We start from the raw sequence: 22,179 nt of genomic DNA, 5'->3' as shown, positions 1-22,179 counted from the left end.
AGACTCCTCTGGGCAGATTTATTTTCACCCCATCCTGTAGAACTCGGTGCCACTACTCAGAATTTCAATGTATTTTGAAACAATCTGCATCCATACACTGATGGATACGAACATGGAGGGTACAAGCAGTTCTAATGTGGGGCCCTCCCAGTAACAGTCTCATACGTGAATCAGTACAGGCAGGCACAGATATGCTGAGCAGGAAGGGCTGATTGTATCTAAATATCCCAGTCACAGGTTTACTTGGGAATAACACAAGGAATGTTTTCCCTGTGAATTTAGGAAAGAAAAAAAAGAAAAAAAAAAAAGCTATAGGGGAGGGCTATATCTAATAATTTCTCTTCATCCTCTTGGCATTCCCCTCAGTATTTTCATATTCCAGCTCCTAATTGCAGGATTTTCCCAGTGGAATTTGGGCCCCAGCTCACTAAAAGTCATGCTTTTGAATCAACAGTGTTTGAAAAGTGTGAAAAGATGGTATTTATTGCTTACCTTCACAGAGGGCCTGTAGGGCTATCACATTTAAAAATCTGATTGCATTCCTCGGCTTGTAACTCTTTCTGTGAACTGTTACTAATACGTATTTTAGAAAGCAGTAAATAAAATGTGAATGAAGCAGGAGGTGCTCTGCCTGACATACTTATTGAGAAAAAAAAGTGTGAGTGATGCTTGCTGCACCTGTAGCTTTCACTTTCTCTAACCATTGCCTCCTTGTAATGCTTACCTCAACCTCTCAGTGGCTGGGATTTGCAAGAAGCTCCCCAGGAATTAGTGTAGTTGTAGAAAACTTGGATGAACAAGCCTTTGTAAATAATCAAAACCATTAAAAACGCATTAGCTCATTTATGTTTCAAACATTTATAAACAGAGGATTCATTTTTTCCAGTGGGAACCCTTCTTAAACCCTGATGCTTTGCTGCTGTTAGACTTGTCTCCAGTTCCTGAGTTTGAGCAAATACATTGCTGCTGTACAGGAAAACAAAAATTGAACATGTACAGTGCATGATTCTTTGCAGCTCCTACAAGGTACTATTCTAAGACAGATGAAGACAGATGAAGGTTTGCTGTAAAGGAAGCTAAAAAGGCATTAGCCTTGTATGCATCCACCCTCCAGGCTGGCAAGAAGATATTAAAAAAAAAAAAAAATATTGAGCTTGTTCCTCTGAAAGAGCACTTTGTACCTGGAAGCTGAGTGGGACACCAGCAACACAGGTTGGAGATGGCACCGCCCCGGAGCAGAGCTAAGCTGGCGTACTTCAAAGCAGTTTCTGCCCAGGGGAGGTTGGGTGGCCTCACAGCACCACCCAACTCCTCGCTCGCCCACGCTCACTGCCAGGCACGCTCCCTCCTCCTCCGGGATCAACCCGAGCTTCCCTGTAGCAGTCTCGGGTGCTGGATTTCTAGAGGTAAATAGTGATAGCCTGGTACAGCAGCAGGTCAGCTCAAGCTGGGTGTCTGCACAGAGGGACACTCAACAAAGAAGTCCCTGAGCTTTTATACCCTCAGCCCATTCTTCTCGCGCCCCTTGATCCAATGGTGATTTTTGGCCTCAGGTGCTCTCTTATTGGATTCTTGCTGTGTGTTCGTGCAGGCTGATCATTAACTGTTTCCTGTGCCAGTGCCCGACCACCTTCACACCAAAGAACTTCTGACACCCAGCCTACATTTCCCCTCCTCCTACTTGTGCCCGTTCCCGCCCCTGGCAGAGCCCCGCCCTTCCCGCGCACGCGCAGCCCTCGCTCCCGACGCCGCGAGCGGGCGGCCGGGCCGGGCCAGGCGCGCGCGCGCTTCAAACCCGCGCGGCGGGCGCGGCGCATGCGCGGGGCGGCGCCGGCGCGGGGCCGGGGGGGCGTGCGCCATGGCGGCGGGCGGCCGCGGCTGGTTCCGCGCGCTGGCGCTCGGCGTGTCCTTCCTCAAGTGCCTCCTCATCCCCGCCTAGTAAGGAGCTTCCGTGCGCGCCGGACGGGGCGGGATGGGACGGGGCGGGACGGGGGCGGGTGGCGCAGGGCTGCCGCGAACCCCCGAGGGCGGGCGGCCGGCCGGCCGGCCGCGAGCAGCGTGGCGCCGCGGTCCTGAGGAGGCCCTGGAGGTCCGTGGGACTCCCGCGTTGGTGAGGGAAGCGAGGCGGCGCTGCCCCCGCCGCGTGGCACTGCTTTACTTTCTTACTCGGAAACCCTTCTGGCCCGTTCCGGCTGTACGGGAAGGCCGTTAAGTGCTGAAATATTAATGCTTTGTAGTTTAAAAGTTCTTATACCGGAAAAAAAAAGAAAACCCAAACAAATTGCTGTTAAATTTCAGTCAGAGAATGCCAAGCTATAAGTAGTTCTTGCCCTATAAGCACCTGTGTTAGTGACTTTTTACATGGTCAGTCGTAGAACGAGGAGGAATGGTTTTAAACTAAATAAACTGGGAGATTTAGAATAGACGTCAGGAGAAAAATCTTTACTGTGAGGTTGATGAGACCCTGGCACAGGCTGCCCAGAGAAGCTGAGCATACCCTGTCCCTGGAACTGTTCTAGGCCAGGTTTGTTCTAGAGGCTTTGAGAAACCTGCTCTAGTGGAAGGTATCCCTGCCCATGGCAGGGTGGCTGGAATGAGATGGTCTTTAGGGTTTTTCCCAACGCAGACCATTCTATGATATATCTGTGGCACAAAGTCCTTGAGCAGCATCTTTGTTGCTGTTTCAGTTACTGGATCGCAGTCATGTCCTAGAGCTGAGAGAGGCTTCCTTCTGAAATTTTAACCTTTTAAGTACACACATGTATGTGACTCTTAACGTGCACCTTCTGTAGTTACTCCACAGATTTCGAAGTCCATAGGAACTGGCTTGCCATAACCCACAATTTGCCCCTCTCTCAGTGGTACTACGAGGTAAGGACATGTTTGGGGTGTTTTTTAGCTGTGTATAAATTACAAGCACATTGGGTATGACAGACCTTGTGAATGCTGGAAGTGATGGTTGGTGACTGTCATGTCGTGGGACAAAAAGATGCTGGTCATAATTTGCTGGCCCTGTGTAGCATTTAGCTAAAAAATGAAAATTAGTTGGGGAAGCTGCAAGTACTTCTGAAGGCGAAATGGGAAAAGCAGTTAAGGCACATGGGTTATTGGAAAAGCTATACAGCAGAAGAGCAAGTTGCATTGTACTCTTAAGTTGCAGGTGTCTGTGCTATTCTCATTCGTGATACACAGTTACCAGAATAAAGAGTGGATCATGCTAATGGGTATATACATCTATCCATTATGAAATCAATCACTGTATTAAAGTTTTGAGCCTTTGCTGGTGTGCTAGTAGCATGCATTGATTTTTATCTGGATGAATCACCTTGAGGTTTATCATAGACAGCCTGCCTAATTGGAGTTTAATCTGTCTCCTGGTATCTGCTGGAGTACAGGGATAGATACTGTAGTGTCTAGTACTCTACATGAGCATCAGAAGTAAATTATTTGTGCAGGTAAGAATTCTGCAGACTGATCCAAGGACTGTTTTACAAACACATTTTTATAATGCCAGCATTAACCTCATGCCAGAACATAGGATGCCTTTCATCAGTACAGCATAAGCATTTGGGAACATGCTCACTGAAAAATATACCCTATCCCAACCTGCTGTGTTCATCCCTCTTCCTCTCCTATTTCCACAGCCAGGGAGTTAATTCCTGGTGAGGCATAACAACTGTCCCCAGGGGAAGAGATCACATAATGGCATTTGATCTTGATATGGTTGTATAAGAGTTAGGACTTGTTAACATGGTGAGTGAAACTAATTTTGAGGCTGAAGCAAGGCTGGTTGTGTTGGTGATCTCTCTAATATACACAGATACTGGCTCCAAACTATTTTACTGAGATTTTGTCATATTGGCCCTTTTACTGTAAATTGATTTATAGATAGCAAACAGTTATATACTGGTTAGGTACAGATACACAAAATGGTTTTTATTTTTTCCTGCTAATCAGGAGATGTGACATCTCCACCAGTACTGCAGGAGAACAGCTTAAAGCACCACAGAGCTGGCTACTGATTGTGGAGTGGTTTGAGTTACATAGAGGTTACTGAGAGGAAATGCATCTGCTGGTTTGCTGCAGTGAGCTGTACCTGAAGGACTGCAAACAGCATGGTTTGTTATAACCTATTTAATCTTATTTTGTTTTCAGGCAACCTCAGAATGGACCCTGGATTATCCACCTTTTTTTGCTTGGTTTGAATATGCACTTTCTCACATTGCCAAGTACTTTGACCCCCAGATGTTGGTTGTTGAAAACTTGAATTACGCCAGTCGTGCAACCATCTTCTTCCAAAGGCTTTCTGTCATCTTTACAGATACCCTCTTCATATATGCAGTTCATGAGTAAGTCGTTAATGTTCTAATTTTAGGGACACTGGATAGTCCTTCTTATGTGGGCTTGTTCTGTAGTCACAACAAATAACTGTTTGTACAAATAAGCTTGTAAGTGAAGGGAAATGCCAGGGTTGCTTGAATCTGTTCAAGGAGAATCTTGGAATATGCTGCCAAACACAAGATAACGTGTTCTTCTTGGAGATACAATTACACTACATGTGATGGATTTGCAGGCACTCAGACACCAGCTGCTGTTTCAGGTGTTATACTTGGGTTTGCTTCTGTCACTGGACTCATTTTGTAGGAGTTGCAGGACAGCTGGTGTGCTCAGAACAGTTGTTTTTTCCTGTTATTTTTCTTATTACTCTGTTCTTCTAGAGTAGAAGCATAAAGGAAATCTGCTGCAAAATGGCAGTATCATCAAATATGCAAAGTTGCTCCAGTGTTTTTGATGATAAACTGATTATTCCAAGTCTGATGTAATTAGGATTGGATGCTTTCAGTGTGGCCTGACTTTGTGAAGAATTATTATTTACCTTATCCCTAAAGAGTAGAGTAGGGGGGTGTTCTGAGAAATGCATTACCTACCTTAATGATTTGGCTATAAGAGTCTTCTGTCATTTTATTCTTTCTGCTCAAAACCTGGGTAGGAAATTCTCTGATTGGAGCACTGCCTAAGCTCCTTTATTTGCTTCATTTAATTGAAACAGGCTAGCTTTGCATTGTGACTTCCTCTCCTTTTATTGTTTTGAGTCACAGATGTATGAATGTGAGGCTGAAGGCTCAGGGCTGATGTCTGCACAGGGTCATTTTGCCAAGGGAAGTGGTATATGCCCTCTGCCTGGAAAAATTCACAGCCAGCTTGGATGGAGATTTGAGCAACCCAGTCTAGTGGAAGGTGTTCTGCTCATGGCAGGGAGGTTGCACTAATAGTGTTTCAATACAGGTCATCTGTAATTTTTTAATGTGATTTAAGATTACTTTCAGAAGTCATATGAACCATATTGCTTCACACTGAGAAGTAGTAAGTTATTTTTAACCAACAGAAATAATATGGTAGGGGGGCAATAGCAGCCAGGGAGAGGTTCATGTGCAGCTGAGGACCTTAAATACAGCTCCCTGTGTTGTCTCCAAAAGTAGCAATACACTGCTCATGATGGCAAGCAGGCTGTGACAGCTTTACACTTACTGTATGGAAGACTTGAACCTGAGGCTGTTATGTAACGTAAGCTTTAGCATGTGGAGCACACACCACAGCTATAGAAATCGAAAATCCTTTTTTTACTAAACTTTGTTCATGTTCATGATACTATCTGCCTTTGATGAATTTAGCAAGAATTTTATTGTTACTTTGCATCCTGGTAAAATGGCTAACTTCAGAGTAAGTGCAGTTCTTAACTTTTAAAACCAACAATGTTTTTGCTTGTATGTTTGAATTAAAGCTTCTGTTTCTTCTGCTCTTGTTTAGGTGCTGCAGATGTGTAAATGGAAAACGAGCTGCTAAGGATATCCTGGAAAAACCAACATTTATTCTTGCTGTTCTGCTCTTGTGGAATTTTGGGTTGTTAATTGTGGATCGTATCCTTTCAAACCCCATTGTGGATTGTTTGTGGTTTGTTTGGTTTTTTAACAACCTGTTAGTGTGTGGCACAATCCTATATTATTATTACTGTCATAGCAAGTAACACTGCTGGGTTTGTTTCTAGGGTTAGTTAAATGACTTTGTTTTCATTAGAATTACTGTTTGGCAAGATGGAAGTTAGTCAGGTCTGATTTGCCAGGAGTGGAGGAGGACCAACCAGTCTGGCAGCAATGTGCCTGTTCCTGCTGGCTGTTCCTCCTCTGCCTGCCTACGGGAGTATTAGCAGAGAGGCTCTGTGTTCTGGATGTGGTTCCAAGTTTGTCCCATGGCAAGGAAAATCTTCAAAGTGCTTTAAGATTCAGACTGTATTCAATTGGTTACAGTGTATGGGAATTAGGAAGTCTTTCTAAAGAAGTTATCATAGAGTAGATTGGGAAGGGACCTTAAAGATCATCTAGTTCCAACCCCCTGCCTCAGGCAGGGACACCTTCCATTAGATGAGGTTGCTCAAAGGCTCATTCAGCATGACCTTGGACTCTTCAAGGGGTACGGCATCCACAATTACACTGGGAAGCTTGTGCCATTCCCTCATCACTCTCACAATAAAGAAGTTCTTCCTAATATCCAATCTAAATCTCCCCTCTTTTAGTTTAAAACCATTCCCCCTTGCCCTGCCACTCCATACCCTTGTCAAAAGTTCCTGTCCAGCTCTTGAAGCACCTTCTAAAGGGGCTACAAGTTCTCCCCAGCATCTTCCCATCTTCAGGCTGAAATAGCCCCAACTATCTCAGCCTGTCTCTTTGGCAGAGGTGCTCCAGCCCTCTGAGCATCTTCATGGCTTTCTCTGAATGCCCTCCAACAAGTCCATGTCCTATATAAAAATAACTCTGGAAACTGAAATTACTGCAAGTCAGTCTTGGCACAGTGTGCATTTAAAGGAAGGACTTCATTTTCTCTGTCACAGTTCTTGTTTGTGTTGCCTGCTTACAGGTGGTAGAAAAATGAGGGCTACTGTCACCATCCATTAACCAATGTGTGGCAGAAACTAATAACTTACAAATTAAAGTGGAGATTTAAGCTTTTTTGGTTTGTGTTACAGAAGTTGTACAATGCTTGTGTAGATTGTTGTGTTTCATCAAGGTAATATGCCAGTATTAGTGTATTTTGTGTCTAACAGTTCTTACAGGTAAGGTTAAAAATTACTTGTGTCTGTGTGGTGTGAATTTAAGGTTGCTTTCTTAATTTAAATTCCATTTTAATTTTAGTTTATTCCTCATATCTTTGAGTCTTCTCCAGAAAACACAGTAGTAAAGAAAGCTTACTTTATGCCTTGACTCAGGATCAGATATTCACTTCCAGTACAATGGCTTCCTTTTTGGGCTGATGCTTCTTTCTGTTGCTCGGCTGTGTCAGGTAAACCCAAGTGACTCTTGTCTGTTTGTTGCCATGTGTATTTTGGGTGCATTAACTCACTTCATAGGGCTGCTCATGTTGTGGGCAGTGGTAGCTTCATGTTGAGCTGTGTGAAACTGGATGTCTAATTATTTCTTGAGTTTGTGGGGAAAAGAAAAACTGGAAACTCACCATAATTGCTTGCTGATGCTGCAGCATTGCAGCTCCCCATAAGAAAACTATATTCAATGTTACCCCTGAGCAATGTGGCATCATTTCTTGGCATTTTTATCTTCTTCCAAATCACCAATCCTTAGAAAATGTACTTCTGAAGCTGTGAAGAGGTGATTGTGTGATAGGATAGTTTCCTTGTGCATACCTGTTACACATAACAATACTGAATTTGTAATTTGAAGTAAAAGCTCCTTTTAATACTTATAATAAATGTCCCATCACCTTAGGAGTACAACAGAGGACCGTTAAGTAACAACAAAGAGAAGAGCTTAGTTTTTGTTTTGTTTTCTTCCAGAAAAGGTATTTGGAGGGTGCTTTTCTTTTTGCTGTTCTTCTGCATTTCAAACACATCTACATGTATGTGGCCCCAGCATATGGCATTTATTTGCTGCGATCCTACTGCTTCACTGCAAATAATGCAGGTAAGATGGGGTTTTCCTATCTGACTTTTGGGGGGAGTTGTGTTAATCAGTGGAACTAGGGGAGCGCTCAAGACCTGCAGATACGATTGGAACAAAATGCCTCAGACAAAAATTTTGCTTGAGAGCAGAATTACTAGGATCTTGAAGGATCTTTGAAATAGATTTGTTTTGTACAATTTCTGTTTCTTTAAGAGTTCTTTGTTAAGAAAAATCAACATGAACAAGCTGCAGGTGGCACTTGGAAGCCATAAGAATAATTCTGGATATGGAACGATTAGACAGTATCAGAAGTTATTTCAAAGACCTCCTTTGAGTTTCTTCCCGTTTTCTAGCACTGAAACTAAAAATGTCTGATACTCCTCACGTGAACAGGGAAGGGAAATTTGGAAAATACTGAAAGCTTGTATAATGCAGGAGCTGCAGTGTCAGCAAAAGAAATGCCAGCTGTTGAAGGAGCTGAATATATTGAATAAAAGAATGTGTACCCCTTTTAGACAGGTGTTAGCAGTTCCTTGGCAGTGGGGAATGCTTTGTCTTGCTTTCTACTTCCCACAGCAGCTGTTTCCCTAACCTTTGTTTCTTGTAGATGGATCCCTGAAGTGGAGAAGTTTCAGCTTTCTTCATCTAACTCTTCTGGGACTGATTGTCTGTCTTGTTTCTGCTCTTTCACTGGGACCCTTCCTAGTATTGGTAATAACCCTTTTTTCACACGTTATTCCCCTGAACAGTTAGAAAATTCTGTTATAAAAATATAAACCATGTCTCACCTAAAGAGGCCGTTTCTTTGGTGTTCTTGTTTTCTGTAGGGTCAGCTGCCTCAAGTCATTTCACGGCTCTTCCCTTTCAAACGAGGTCTCTGCCATGCCTATTGGGCCCCCAACTTCTGGGCTTTATATAATGCCATGGATAAAGCACTGACAATTCTTGGTCAGTATGTTAATCTTGCTTTTGGGTGCCTAGATAGAGCTCTCTGGATTTTAATTTTCCCCATTTGAAATGTAGGCAGTAAATTATGTTTTCAGATTGCCATAAATTGTATGATTGTCCACATAATCTGGCACATGAGTTATCAGCAGTAGGTCAGAGATCAGTCACTTCCCTCTGCCATCCTTTAAAAAAAGAAAAGACTTGGTCGTACTCAGTTCAGCTTCATTTTTTTATTAGCATTAATCAGTTTGTGCTTCTTTATGTTTTGTTTTTAGGGTTAAAGTGCAATTTGCTTGATGGTAAAACAATCCCTAAAGCCTCCATGACAGGAGGGCTGGTTCAAGAGTTTCAGCACACTGTCCTCCCTTCAGTGACTCCACTGGCGACATTAATCTGTACTTTCATAACTATTTTGGTAAGAATAACTAATATTTTCTGAAAATTGATGTGTTTTGACCCTAGGAGGTTTTAATTGATAGTATGCGCTTCACGTGAATTTTAATTCTAGGGCAAAAATTACAGTGTTACTAATATGTTTTGACTAATAAAATCAGTTTAATGGCTTAGATTGGAAGACAATCTTTGCATGCAACACAAATAGCAGAGAGTTAGTTGGCTGTGGTCTTTCAGTGTACTTTTCCCTCCTGATACTTCAAAAGAAATTCTTCAGGCTCTACTCATACATCCAAATAAATTTATTTCCTCCAGTGTTACATAATGCCTGTGCCACACAAGCACCACCTGGGTGCAATGTGTTTAGTAACATTGACATATCTCTTTGGACAATGGCTTGTCTTCAGGATTGCCAAGCTTTTCACTGAAGTCCTGTTTTTGCCTGTTGTTTCTAGCCCTCTGTTTTCTGTCTTTGGTTTAAACCTCAAGGGCCCAGAGGCTTTCTGCAGTGCCTTGTTCTTTGTGCATTGAGCTCCTTCATGTTTGGCTGGCACGTGCATGAGAAAGCAATACTCCTTGCTATTCTGCCTTTAAGGTAAGTGAATTTTGTACAAAATACTTGGCCAAACTGAACCTGCAGCCACTTCTTGAGGAATCTTCAAAGGGAATCACTGTTTTCAGTATATTTCAGAAGAGGAACTCTTTTATAGAATGCCTTAAGCTGTAACAGTGTAGTGCACTTAAGGTAAATTAATTTTGGGCATCGTTCAAACCTTGATGAGTGCTGTGGTTCATATTTTAAAATGCTGGATAGATGCTCAGGAGGCAGCTGAGGAAAAGGATCTTCTGCACTGTGCTTGACCAGAACAATACACAGTTTCTACCAGAAGAGTTTCATGCCTGCCTAGAGTAGAAGGGAAGCTGTAGTTTATAAGCTGCCTGACCAGTATTGCTACAAACTATATTTTCCTTCCTCAGAGATTTATGTTTAAACTCTTGTTTTGTGCTGGGCCTTGCTGATAGTTTTGTTCGGTGGGTGGGGGCATGGTTTTCTGAGGGAAGCTTTCCTGGCTGATTTTTCTCCTGTGTTTTTATCTCTGAGGCCACATGGTTTGGAAGCAGGAGACTTCATCACAGGTCCAGTGTTAGCAGGGACGGGGATACTGGGAAACTGTTTGACTCATTCTTCACTCTTCATTGAATTGCATAGTGTTCTGCTGAAATTAGGTTTCTTTGCTAAAAGACAAAAGCATAACAAATTATTGCTGGTTTTAGCTTATTGTCTATTCAGAGAGCCAAGGATGCTGGCATCTACTTGATTCTGACAACAGCAGGGCATTTCTCACTTTTTCCATTGTTGTTCACGGCACCAGGTAAAATGCTCTTCCATTAATTAATTTTTATCTAGTTTGCAACATAGAGCTCAGTAGTTTCGATTTGGTTGTTATTTTTGCTTTAGTCACTTCCCAGTTGTGTGTGATTTCCTTGGAAAATTAAAATCTTATTCGAAGTGCTGTCTCAAATAGTAATTATAGTTGATGTGTTCGGTATGTTTATAGATAATTGAAGTAAGTGTATTGCAAATGTTTGGCATTTGCTTTAGTAAATATTTATGCTTATTTTTAGATATCCTAAGCAGTAAAACATGTAGGTCTGGAGAAAATAAAGCCTGATAATGCAAATGTGATTAGTAAGATTTAAAGATGCTACAATATATATGGCAAAAGCTTTTTATAATTAATTTAAAAGTACATAATGTTCTTTATTTTTCAGAACTTCCAATTAAAATATTGCTTATGCTGCTGTTTACTGTTTATAGCTTCTCTTCGTTGAAATCTCTATTCAGGTAATTAAAGAAATTCGATCTCAATGCCAGGAACAACAACATTTCTTTTGGTGTTGGGAACAGCCATTGTCATAAGAGACAAACAGCGCAGAAAACTGAGGCTGAAGAGTTATATTAAGGCATTACTAGTCAAAAGATGCTGCTGCCTCTGTTCTCAGGAGGCAATGCTTAAACTAGAATTATTGCAGCACATCCTGGTTACTGTGACAGCTGCCCAGTTAGTCCTGGGAGGCTGTGGCTGTAGATCCCCACCTGCCTCATGCTCTGTTAAAGCATGGAGTTGTGATGCTGTAACCTCTGAGGATTTAATTCGGTATTCTGGCATTTACTACAGTGATTTGTCTGCAGATTGTTTATCTTACTGTACTGTGGATTTTTGCACTAGGAGTTAGTATTTTAATGGGTGGAAGGGACAGGTTGTAAATAACATTCATTTGCAAGCTGTAATTTGTCAACAAAACCGCAAGTACTTGGTTGGCAGAACATAAAATTGCCGAAGTCATCCTGTGTAGTTTCACGGCCTGTGGATCTCTTACCACTTGGCCAAAGATAGTGCTTATCCTTATAACCCCTGCAATCCCCACTTCCCTATTTCCCAAACTTTTCAGGGCAAACCCAAGCTGTAATGAAGGGTTTGTAATGAAGTACTGTAAACGTGTATTCAGTGCTTCAGGCACCTGCTTTTTGTAGGTGATTTTCTTTGTTCAAGAATTCAGTCATTCTGTCCCAAGAGCTCTAGCTAAAATACTCCATAGGAGCTTAGTTTTTGTTAAGAGAGGGAGCTTTTGCACCTTGTTCTTAACTTGCCAAAACATGAAATTCTCTTTAAACTACCTGCAGTAAACTCCTGCCATCAGTGTCCTTTGCAAGAGAGATCAGCTCACAGAAAAGTCCATCCTACAGAAAACTTGGGGGAAGAGGTTAAAAAAATCTGACGTTTCCAGCCTTTGGTTGTAGAACAACTTTGGTGGAACAAGTCTTTGTATGAAGGGGTGCTCATGTCACTGAAATAGAGTGAGGTGAAGCAGAGCCATTGATGAGGTTTCTCCTTAGGCTTCAAAGGCATCCTGCAACTTGATAAGGACATTGAGCTGTAGTCTTGGTTATCACACTGTGTTTTTTTTCCTGGTGAAACTCTTTAACTTGTTATTTAAAACATTATTGTGATCTAATGGGAGATTCTCTTTGCACTGGAATAGCTGAAAAGCAGAATAGTTATTTTTAGTTAACATATATTTTAACACTACCTCTTTCTTAATTTCTCTGACAGGAGAGAGAAACCTCTGCTTAACTGGCTTGAAACAATCTACCTCATCCTACTAGTGCCCTTGGAAATCTTCTGTGAAATCATATTTCCCCTGACCCCCTGGAAACAGCACTTCCCTTTTGTCCCCCTGTTGCTGACCTCTGTGTACTGTGCTCTGGGCATCACGTACGCTTGGCTGAAACTCTACGTCTCTGTCTTGACGGAGAGAATTTCTGTCAGACAAAAGGCTGAGTAAAGCCACGGTGCTGGGACCAGTCCCAGGATACCCCTTGGAGGGGATTCCTGGCATGGTGAGGGGTTGTCACAATGCCATCCATGATGGGACACAGTGTAAGTGTACCATCAGGATGCGGGAGCTCTTCTTCCAACACTCCTGTACTGCCCAACAAGGATACCTCTGATCAGAAGCTCTGTCACAGTGACAGGGAGGGCTGTGGGTAAACTGTGAAGCTTAACAAGGTCCAAACTTCTGTCCTGAGGAAAACCTGCCTGATTTTCCCATTATGGTTTGTATTTGAATAGAAGTTGCTGTGGCAGATTACAAGGGATGATTGCTGTGTAGGAGAGCGTTGAAACTGTGTTCTGTGGAATTTGTAAATTAAAAACTTGCTATTTTTGGTTTGAGCATTTCTTGCATTATTTCAGCTCCTGTCTAAACCCTGTTTTTGAGGGACACCCACACAACTAAGGATGTAGTGTGTAGCTGGAAACTTTGTCCTGAGGTGCTCTGTCAAACCCTTGCACCCTCAAATACCAAATTTTAATCTGTCCGTGTCCTGTCTATCTCCTTGTTTCATACATGCTTTGCAAATAGGTTTTAATATTCTTCTAGTTGCTCTTTTTTTTGTAGACCAGATGACCAAACTGAGGCATGCTACTCACACAAAGAAGTATTTTATACCATTAAATGTACCAGATGAAGTGGCTGCATAGCTGTCTTTGTAATTTGTGTAAAATTCTACAACTCTTAACAAAAGACAAGTGTTCACAGTTCCTGGACTTAAGGAAAAGGTGGATTGTTTTCTGCCTCTGTGAAATCATGTTGCCCAAAGGATAGTAGTTATTTCTGCAGTAAATAATTATACCTACATAACAGTCCCTAGAAGATGTTGCTCTGAGGTCGAGGTCTGTTTTGGATTCCAGTGCTGACATAAAACAGAGGAGAGAGGGATGGATTTTTTTTATTATTATTATTACTACTATTATTTTTGACAGTAGTTTTTGAACTTACTTCCATGTTAGCTGAAGAATGAGACCCCCTTCATCAAGGATAGCCAAGGGGATAATTACGCTTGAGTTCTTTGAATATTTGGGGTGTAAAAAATAGAGTGGCTCTTGTTAGGGCAACAGGTAGATTAATCACTGTGGGTGTTTCTGTAACCAAATACTTTGTATATTTAAAGTTCACTGGCAGTGGGTTATATTCAAGACACTCTCACTCTGGTTTTCATGACTTTCTCATAGTTTCTGCTTTTTTTACACCATCAAGGTCTTTGCTATGTTGTTTTTAGCTGCTGTGGCTGCCAGTGGTGCCATGACGCTTCTTGAACCTGTATTTTATCTCAGCTCCAAGCCTCAAAGCTCTGCTCAGGATGAGGCATCCACAGTGCTTCTGTTTATCTGTCTACTGTCCTGTCCTGTGTAGGAAATGGTATCATGCAAAAAAACCCTACAAACACCCCTCTTGGCTCTTCTCCAGCTGTGCCTTTGCACGCTGTGAAATCCTCCAAGAAGACGCTGTGCAGCAAAGCTTGTGGGTGTGCCATCCCTGGAAGTGTTCAAAGCTGGGTTGGGTAGAGCAACCTGATCTAGTGGAAGTTCTCCCTGCCTGTGGCAGCGTGTTGGAAGTAGATGACCATTTAGGTCCCTTCCAAGCCAAACCCTTCTGTGATTCTGTGAAGTTAAACCCAGGGCATGACTGGAAGTGGCCATGCATCACCACTGTACGATCCCAGGTTCAACTGAAGCATCTCCCCCTGCGGAGCGGCGACTGCCCAACCTCCTCCTGTGTGGATGTCAGGAAAATCTACAAACGCCAGAGGTTTTATGTCCAAAAAGGAGACAGAGGAGTCCTTCAGCTTTATTTGAATAAAGGGAGAGAGTCCTCTGGGGCACATACACACCCGCAGGCTTTTCTCTGTCGAGGTTTCGGAGGCCATAGCCTCCTTTTATCCTAAACTCCCGGCCACGCAATGCCCTCTTCCTTTCCCCATTGCTGAGGTACAGGGAAGGTACAGCCTTCCAGAACCGCCTACCACATATTCCCCCCCGAACCTACTATTTTACCCCAAAGCTCAGAAGTTGAGGCTTGTGCAGACCCCTCGCTGTTCCAGGAACCAAGCTCTCTGGGCTCTGCAACAAACCTGCGGCCCAAAGTCAGTGGAGACATTAGTACCCATTTCAAAGGCTTAACACCCATACCTTCCCCCAGCAAGCTGTTTGTAAAGACATTAGCTTTCCTCTCAATGGCCAAGGGATAAATACTACATTTTTAGGAAAGAGGCTGAGTAGCCTTTAGGACCTGGGATGTGTTTTGTTAATGCAGGTTTCTTAAGCGGTTCCGTCAATCCGGCTATAGTGGCAAATGATTTAATGTGATTTCTTACTAATTAAAACGGAAAAAACTAACACTATTGGTTACGTCTCAGTCTTTAATCTGAGCTCTGAAAATTAATTGGGTTCGATTTTAGTGCTTAATTAACCCTCTAATTTACTTCCCGACCGGCCTCGCTGGCCCAACAGCGGGGCCGCCTCACCCAGTGGGGTTAGGGATGCAGGAATCCCCTCCCCGAGGCGGCTAAGGCCGCTCAGCCTGGGAGTCTGGGGCAGAGGGTGGTTTGTGGGGGGAGAAGTTGGATTTTGGGGTGGTGGGGTGGGTTTTTTGGGAAAGTAACCATAAGCGGGGAAGGCAGCGGAACGCGGGAGCACGGCGCGGGCCGGCGGGGGAAGGCGCAGCCGCCGCACCGCTCCCCCGGTCACCTTCGGCGGGCGGCAGCCATGGCGTTCCTGCCCGACGAGTCGCGGTCGCTGCCGCCGCCGCCGCTCGTCAACAAGGGCTCGATGTGGCTCGGGTTTGCGGGGTGGCTGTCGGCGCTGGCGGACAACGCCTTCAACCAGCGCCCCGTCTTCCGAGCCGGTGCGGGGGGACGGGGGGAGTTGAGGGGAGGGGGAACGGAGCGGGGTGCGAAGGGAGGGCTGAGGTGAGCAGCTGAGGAAAGGGCTGTGTGGGGTTTGGGGTCACTGAGGGATACATGGAGGAGGGGGAAGGGGAAACAGCCAGGAATGAAGGGCTGAAGGGGGTATGAGGGCGGGCGGGCGGATCCAGGGTGACCTTGAGGGTTACAGGGGCTGGGGATGGGGAGGAAGCCCCGAGATCCGAGGCTCGGGGTGGTAAAGGGAATGTGTGGGCCTGGGAAAGGGGGGTGTGGGATTTGGGGTCACTCTGGAGGATAAATAAAGGGGACGGAAGGGGAAATAGCCGAGAATGAGGGGCTAGAGGAGGTTTGGAGGCTGCAGGAGCGGGTGTATGGGATTTGGGGTGCCCGTGAGGGATGTAGGGGCTGGAGAAAGAGAGGAAGTGCTGAGGTAAGGGAACGGGGAGATGAGGAGTATGTGAGGCTTGGGGTCATTGAAGGATAGATGAAGCGGGGAGGGGAAGAGAGGGAGCCCTGAATTCGGGGCTGTTGGAGGGGAAGGGAGTTCTCTGTGTGATTGTCGGATGGGAGTCAAGGGCTGGGAGCCCTGAAGTGAGGGATTCGTTGGCACGGGGGGATTGGAGGTGATTGGAAGGGGCTGGGAAAGGGACATTGCTTGGAGGCGGAGGGGATCCGAGGTGATTCCCTGGGAGGTGCGGGTGGCAGGAAGGGCAAGGAGCCGTGAGAAAATGGGGGCTGGCAGGGACCATAGGAGGTGCGGGTGCTGTAGGGAGCTTGGCAGGGGCGGAACAGGGAGAGAGAAGTGTCTGGGGGGTCTGGGGAAAGCGGGGCCCTGCCTGAGGCCCCCGGGGAGCTGGGAGAGGTGGGGACAATTCCTCTCTCCTCCTGCTGCAGGTGTTCACCGGCAGGTCCTGCTCGCTACCCTGGGCTTCTTTGTTGGCTACCAGCTGGTGAAGCGCGCCGAGTACGTGCACGCCAAGGTGGACAGAGAGCTGTTCGAGTACATCAGGCACCACCCAATGGACTTCCACTCACCAACAGGTACACTCCGCTGGTATTTTAAGAGACCTCAGCCTGCCATAACCTGTGTGTAAAGATGTTGCTGGGCTAAGGCTTCCCTGCTCCTCCACGATCTAAATTGCAGCAGTCTAAAGGATTTTCTGATGTATAAATAGATATTGTTATTGAGCTCTTGATATGCATCGATGACCGCCTCTTCCTCCCTCCTAGAAGTTCATTTTAGTACAAAAGCAGCAGAGCCAACAAAACGAATAAGGATAGACCAAACTTGTACCACTGCAAAAGAAATAATGGAAATTAGAAATCACAGGTTTTATTCTTGTAAATTCACAATTGTACTGTCTGTTCCTGCAAAATGTCTGTTGCATGTAGATTCAGAAATCTCATTATGAATATTCAGAAAACAAGCAGGACAGGTGACAAAAGAATAAATAAGGAATGGCAGAAAACCTGAAGTGGTGTTGGCTTAGAGCAGTGGTGAAGAACAGGGGTTTTTTTACAAAATGTGGTCACTGAGCCCAATGATGCAATGGCAAATTTGGGTGAAAATAGCCCATTTTCTAATACAATGCAGTTGGGTGAGTGGCTGTTGGATTGTGGTCTGCATCATGCCATGTTGGAAGGAGGATGTAGAAATGAAAAACTGTTACTACTGAGATTCCTCCACAGGGACCTGTGGAGAGCCATATGGGGAAAAAAATGTTGTGCATTTAGTTACAAGAGCAAGCTAATGCTTTGCTGTGGGTAGCAAAACTCAGATTTTTGGTGGCTTTGTTAACATCAAAGATTTAACATGAAACATCTTCCAAATCACTCTCAAATGCTGATTAGCTTTTCCCACTTCTTGCAGAAAAGAAAAGAATAGGGCAGCTCTTGGAGGATTTCCACCCAATTCGCTGAGGCGACACGTGACAGGATGAATTCCTGCCATCCTGAGAACTTTGGCAAGGTGGCTGCAACTGTTGAACCGTCCATGGCATAAAAAATGAAATTTTACTCACTTTCATGTAATAAAAGCTTGACTAAATAGTTATTAATTATTTGTTCTTCTGTTCCTTTATGGCTTGTCAATACGTGGATGACTGATAGTTGAAAGAAAATAATAACTTGGATTAATGGTTTTTTCAGTTATTTTAATTGCAAGAGTGGAAAATTGTTCACATGACATATATTGTATAAAACCCAGGGAGCAGTTCTGTAAGTTCCTCTTTTTTATTTCTCAGTGGCATTTCTCCTGACCCTTAAACATGTTCTTGGCCACCCCCTGTAGATGCTATACCCAAAGTCTTGCTGTGAAATTCACTATGAACAGCTAGCAAAATACATGCTCTCCCTAATTAATTCCATCTCTGTGTTTTTTGTTATTATGTTGCATTTTCTTTACTGACAATAAGGAACCAACCTTTCTGCTTTCTCACTTGGTTGCTGGCTCCTGAATCCAAACACTGGAGGCGAGGAGGTTGTGTTGATGTGGGATTTGGGGGTTCTTACTCATTGAGCATTCTGGATCAAAACTGTGCTTTATCTCTTGTCTTCCTGACACTGAGCCCTGTGCCAGGTCACTGCTCTCTGATGGATATGATGTCCCTAAACAGATTTATAACAAGTCCTGCCACCCTGATTTGCTTCAACAATGTGTAAGGAGAAGATCTTTCCCCATGGTGGCTGGCAACAGTGTGAGTGCCCTGGGAGCCTGTCCAAGGCAGCACAGAGTCAGCAACCCCTGACACGCCACAGAAGCCTGATCTGTCCTGTCTACCAGCATCCCACTGGGACCAGTGCTGGTTTATCCCAGGACAAAGACCTTGTCTGTGATTATCTAACATCTCTTATCAGCAGTGGCCAGCAGCAGGGCACTGTCAGGGCTTGACGCATCCCTGGGGCAGCGTGATGCAATGCCCTGCAATTGCAGCAGGCAGTAAGTTCCTGTGACACACCAGGCTTGGAGCCAGCTGGAGGGACAGCGGCTCTCAGAGAGACACCCACGGGGCCTGGGGGGATGCAAGTGGCCCACAAGACGTCAGCAAGCCCTTCCAGCTGTCCCAGGTCACAGGCCTTTGGGGACATCCTGCGTCTCCCTTTGGTCATGTTCAACAGCCGTGGTCAGTGTCTTGCTGTGACAGCAGCAGTGTCCTGCTGCTTCCCCCTGTGTCCTGCTGTGACACTTGCCTGGGGCACCATGAGCCTCTCCAGCTGCTGAGCACTGCCCAAGCCCAAAGCCATGGCTGCAGGTGACTGCAGGTGTCCCTTGCTGTTGTGACACCAGTGGGGTTTGACCCCAGCCAGCCACCAAGGCCCACACAGCCACTCACTCACTGCCCCACCAATGGGATCAGAGAGAGAATCAAGGGCAAGAAGAATTAGAACAGACGTGGGCTGAAATAAAACCAATTTAAGAGGGAAAGCAAAAGCCGTGCATGCAAACAGAGCAAAACGGAATTCATTCACCACTTCCCACAGGCAGGTGGGTGTTCAGCAATCCCCAGGACTGCAGGGCTCCATTGCAGGTAATGGTGACCTGGGAAGACAAAGTCCATCACTCCAAGTGTGGCTCACTTCTTCCTTCTTCCCCCCGCTTTCTATACTGATGTCATATGGTCTGGAATATTGCTTGAGTCAGTTGGGATCAGTTATCCCACCAGTATCTCCTCCCAAGTGTCCATGTGCTGCAGTCCCCTCGTCAGTGTGGCAGTACCGAAAAATAAAAGAAAATCATCGCTACCCCAGCATAAACCAGCATAGCCAGCTGCAGTTCTCCTGGAGACACAGATCCCACCCTTGAGCTCCAGCCAAGGAAACCACCAGAGGGATCCCCTCTGTAGTACTCTCCTCACCGGGAGCGACGCTCTATCCCTTCCTTATGGTTCAACACCTGTCTCTGCAATCAGTGTGGAGGTAGAAGAGCTCCAAAGGCAGAGTTCCATCATGCCCCAGCCAGAGGTGCCACTACAATGGAAATGGCTCAGGTGTCTCCCAGTTTGCCCCTCATGCTCCATTTCCTCCGGGTAAGACCAGGCTGCAACTTTGCTCAGGCTGAGGAGGGACACAGAGAGCACATCAGCTCTGAAAACCTCCCTCTGGCAGGAGGGAATTGTGTTTGCCCTCATTCCGGGAACTTGCTGATTGGCAGCTGCTTTCCTAGAAAAGCAGATCTTCTGGGTGCTGGTGCAATGAGCTCCTTGGGTCTCTGTGGCCACAGGGCTGGAGTTTGGGACACCTGCCCCACAGCTCACCATCCTCCTGGGGAGCCCATCCCAAGCCATGGCTCGGGACGGGGAAAATGTCACCTCATGGGTCTCCAAATGACCCCATGACTTCCCCAGTACCCCCTGCTGTCACATCTCCCACAGCTCTGATTGTCCCAAAGCCCTCAGACCTGTCCTTGTCGTCCCTTGAACCTGACCAGGACCCATTCAGAAGTGGGGCACCACTGGGTCTGGCCTCAGCTGCCCCCTCCAGAGCCCCCAGTCCCCTCAGCTGCTCACTCAGCCACAGCTGGCTGGACACCCTGTCCCTGCTGCCCACGCTTGGGCAGAACAAGCCAAAGCCAGAGTGGTCTCAGCAGCTGAGAGAAATGGCCTGATCAGGAGAGAAGAGATAGGAATCTCCAGTGTATCCCAAAGCTGGGATGTCTGGACATGGGGCTGGGCTCTTGAGGGGAGGCTACTGTCCAAAGATGCTGAGACCTGCAGCTCTACCCCCCCTCACTATTGCATGACTGGGCTGAGCGTTGGGGCAGATTCACACCTTTGCATACACAGAAATCAGGTATCAGCTTTTGTGGTGTTGCTGTCAAAGTAAGCAAGAAACATTTCAGCCTGAGGCTGGCGACACAAAGGAACAGGCTGCCCAGTGAGTTTGACAGGCCCTGTGGTTAGACACAGCTCTGAGCTACCTGGTCTAGTGCATGATGTCCCAGCACAGAGCAGGGCACTGCACTAGAATGAGGTCTCTGAAGATGCTGAGGGATCTTCAGGTCTCTGAATGTCGCTTCCAACACAAACCACCCCATGACTTTGGGATTCTTTGTCCCTTTCAAATTCCCCAGCACAGTCCTGGAAAGTTCCCTCCCTGTGGAGCCAGTGTGCCCCTGCCTCATTGGGGCGCTCCAGGAGTGAAAGCACCACACTGACAATGGCTTCAAAGGGATTCTTTTATTAGCAAAAACAGGGGGAAATGCCCTTGGAGTCCAGGTACCAGCTGGAAAAGGGCTTGGCAGCCTCAAGGGACTGTTGGAGGTCGGGGCCACCTCACAACGCTCCCAGCTTCATGCCGCTCTTTGAAAATAAAGAGGAGGGCGCGAGCCTGCAGTTCTTCCAATGGACTTCCAGGCACAGCCAGATGCTTCTTCCTATGAGGATAAGGCACCATCTGGTTCTCCAGTGGTCACAACCATCTCCGGTGTCAGTGCCAGTGCCAGGAGATCAGGTGAGCTGCCACGGCGTGGGGAACGCGAGCGTGACTGGGAAGAGCCTGCGATGGTCAGCGACGGGGACGTCTTGTGCTTCCCGACACCAGCACCTGTCCTGCAACACCAGCATTCCTTAACTCCAAGGATCATCCCAGGGGGACACACGGTCCCTCACCCCCGAGCCCACGGACTCTGAAGCCCTGCAGTCTCTGCACAGAGCAATGGGATGGGTTCCCGCCTCCAGCATGGAGAGGGATATCCAGCCCCAGCTGAGGGGGCAGCCCCCATTTCAAGGCCCTTCCCAGCAGGTCCCCACCCCTGCCCTGTTGGGCACCTCTCCGGGGAGCCCACCCACTGTCTTGCTGCCCCTGGACTCTGCATCCCCGCAGCTCTTACCTGGGGGCCAGGACAGGGTCACCAGCTGGGCTGCCCCTCGCTGAGGTTGATCTGCTCCAGGATCTGGCTGTACCTCCGGGTCAGGGCGTTGGTGTCCCTGGTGAGGTGGGTGAGGACCTCCTGCAGGCCAGTCAGGTGGTGGGACAGGCGCCTCTCCAGCTGGGCATCCCCGGCCTCGTTGCTGTCCGAGGACGTGTCCACGTCGGTGTCGGTGTCGGCGTCGGCATCGCTCGGGCTCTGGTCACCCACAGAGGCCAGGCCTTTCTCCACCATGGGCTTGATGGCCTTGAGCAGCTGGTAGCGCTCGTAGAGGTCCGTGCGGCTCTCGGCGGCCGGGGCCGCCCCCTCCTGCTGCGGGAACACCCCTCGGAGCAGGCTGGGGAACATCACCTCCTGCTCCATCTTCTGCGTGGCCGAGAAGTACTGCTCCATGGCCCTTCTCCTACGGCTCTGGCACTGCTGCTCTGCGATCTCCTGACGGTGTCGCCTGCTCCCCTGTCCCTGCTGGGGCTTTTTATGCAGTGCTGGGGCACGTCCCCCCTCTGCTGTCCCCTGCTGTCCTCCGCCGGCAGCCCGGGTTGGGCTGGATGGCCTTGGGGGCAGGCTTGGCTCCAGCCCAGCTGGGCCAGGGCCATGCTGTGTCCCTGGCTCTGTGCAATCCCTCCTGGCCCGGCCTCGCCGGGGCCTTCGCCCGAGCTGGCCGGGGGTCCCGCTGCCCCCCCATGCCAGGAACTACGGGGGGGTAGCGAGGAGGAGAGGTGCCCAGGGTGTCTCCCATCGTGTCCCTTATCATC

General features: G+C 46.7%; 3 protein-coding genes across 6 annotated transcripts; 2 read left to right on the top strand and 1 right to left on the bottom strand.

Moving 5' to 3' along the window:
- Positions 1-1,847: 1,847 nt before the first annotated feature.
- ALG8 (ALG8 alpha-1,3-glucosyltransferase) lies at positions 1,848-13,027 on the top strand. 3 transcript variants are annotated; one of them, XM_066175576.1, is made up of 13 exons: positions 1,848-1,938; positions 2,804-2,871; positions 4,156-4,349; positions 5,809-5,918; positions 7,268-7,335; positions 7,844-7,970; positions 8,557-8,660; positions 8,777-8,897; positions 9,173-9,312; positions 9,746-9,885; positions 10,566-10,663; positions 11,064-11,136; positions 12,407-13,027. In XM_066175576.1, the coding sequence occupies exons 3-13, from the start codon at positions 4,246-4,248 to the stop codon at positions 12,636-12,638; spliced, it is 1,317 nt and encodes a 438-aa protein (XP_066031673.1). In that variant the 5' UTR covers positions 1,848-1,938; positions 2,804-2,871; positions 4,156-4,245; the 3' UTR covers positions 12,639-13,027. The 3 variants fall into 3 exon arrangements, with proteins under 3 accessions (XP_066031673.1, XP_066031672.1, XP_066031674.1); XM_066175575.1 differs by having other exon boundaries at positions 2,793-2,871; XM_066175577.1 differs by having other exon boundaries at positions 2,793-2,871; positions 8,777-8,901; positions 9,215-9,312; positions 9,780-9,885.
- Positions 13,028-15,356: 2,329 nt separating this feature from the next.
- On the top strand, positions 15,357-17,919 carry NDUFC2 (NADH:ubiquinone oxidoreductase subunit C2). The gene is made up of 3 exons (XM_066177400.1): positions 15,357-15,539; positions 16,453-16,599; positions 17,429-17,919. The coding sequence occupies exons 1-3, from the start codon at positions 15,401-15,403 to the stop codon at positions 17,476-17,478; spliced, it is 336 nt and encodes a 111-aa protein (XP_066033497.1). The 5' UTR covers positions 15,357-15,400; the 3' UTR covers positions 17,479-17,919.
- Positions 17,920-20,717: 2,798 nt separating this feature from the next.
- On the bottom strand, positions 20,718-21,880 carry LOC136285884 (mid1-interacting protein 1-B-like). Of its 2 annotated transcripts, none has more exons than XM_066177398.1 (2): positions 21,386-21,880; positions 20,718-21,104 (listed from the first exon to the last, which is right to left on the bottom strand). In XM_066177398.1, exon 1 carries the CDS (start codon positions 21,815-21,817, stop codon positions 21,404-21,406), a length of 414 nt encoding a protein of 137 aa, XP_066033495.1. In that variant the 5' UTR covers positions 21,818-21,880; the 3' UTR covers positions 20,718-21,104; positions 21,386-21,403. The 2 variants fall into 2 exon arrangements, with proteins under 2 accessions (XP_066033495.1, XP_066033496.1); XM_066177399.1 differs by having other exon boundaries at positions 20,718-21,099.
- Between the last annotated feature and the right edge of the window lie 299 nt (positions 21,881-22,179).

Source organism: Chamaea fasciata, unplaced genomic scaffold, assembly GCF_029207755.1.
Source record: "Chamaea fasciata isolate MVZ Bird 193981 ecotype frontalis unplaced genomic scaffold, bChaFas1.0.hap1 SCAF_2, whole genome shotgun sequence".
Lineage (NCBI taxonomy): Eukaryota > Metazoa > Chordata > Aves > Passeriformes > Sylviidae > Chamaea > Chamaea fasciata.
Note: the sequence above shows the minus strand (reverse complement) of the source record. Positions and strands in the feature narration are given on the sequence as shown.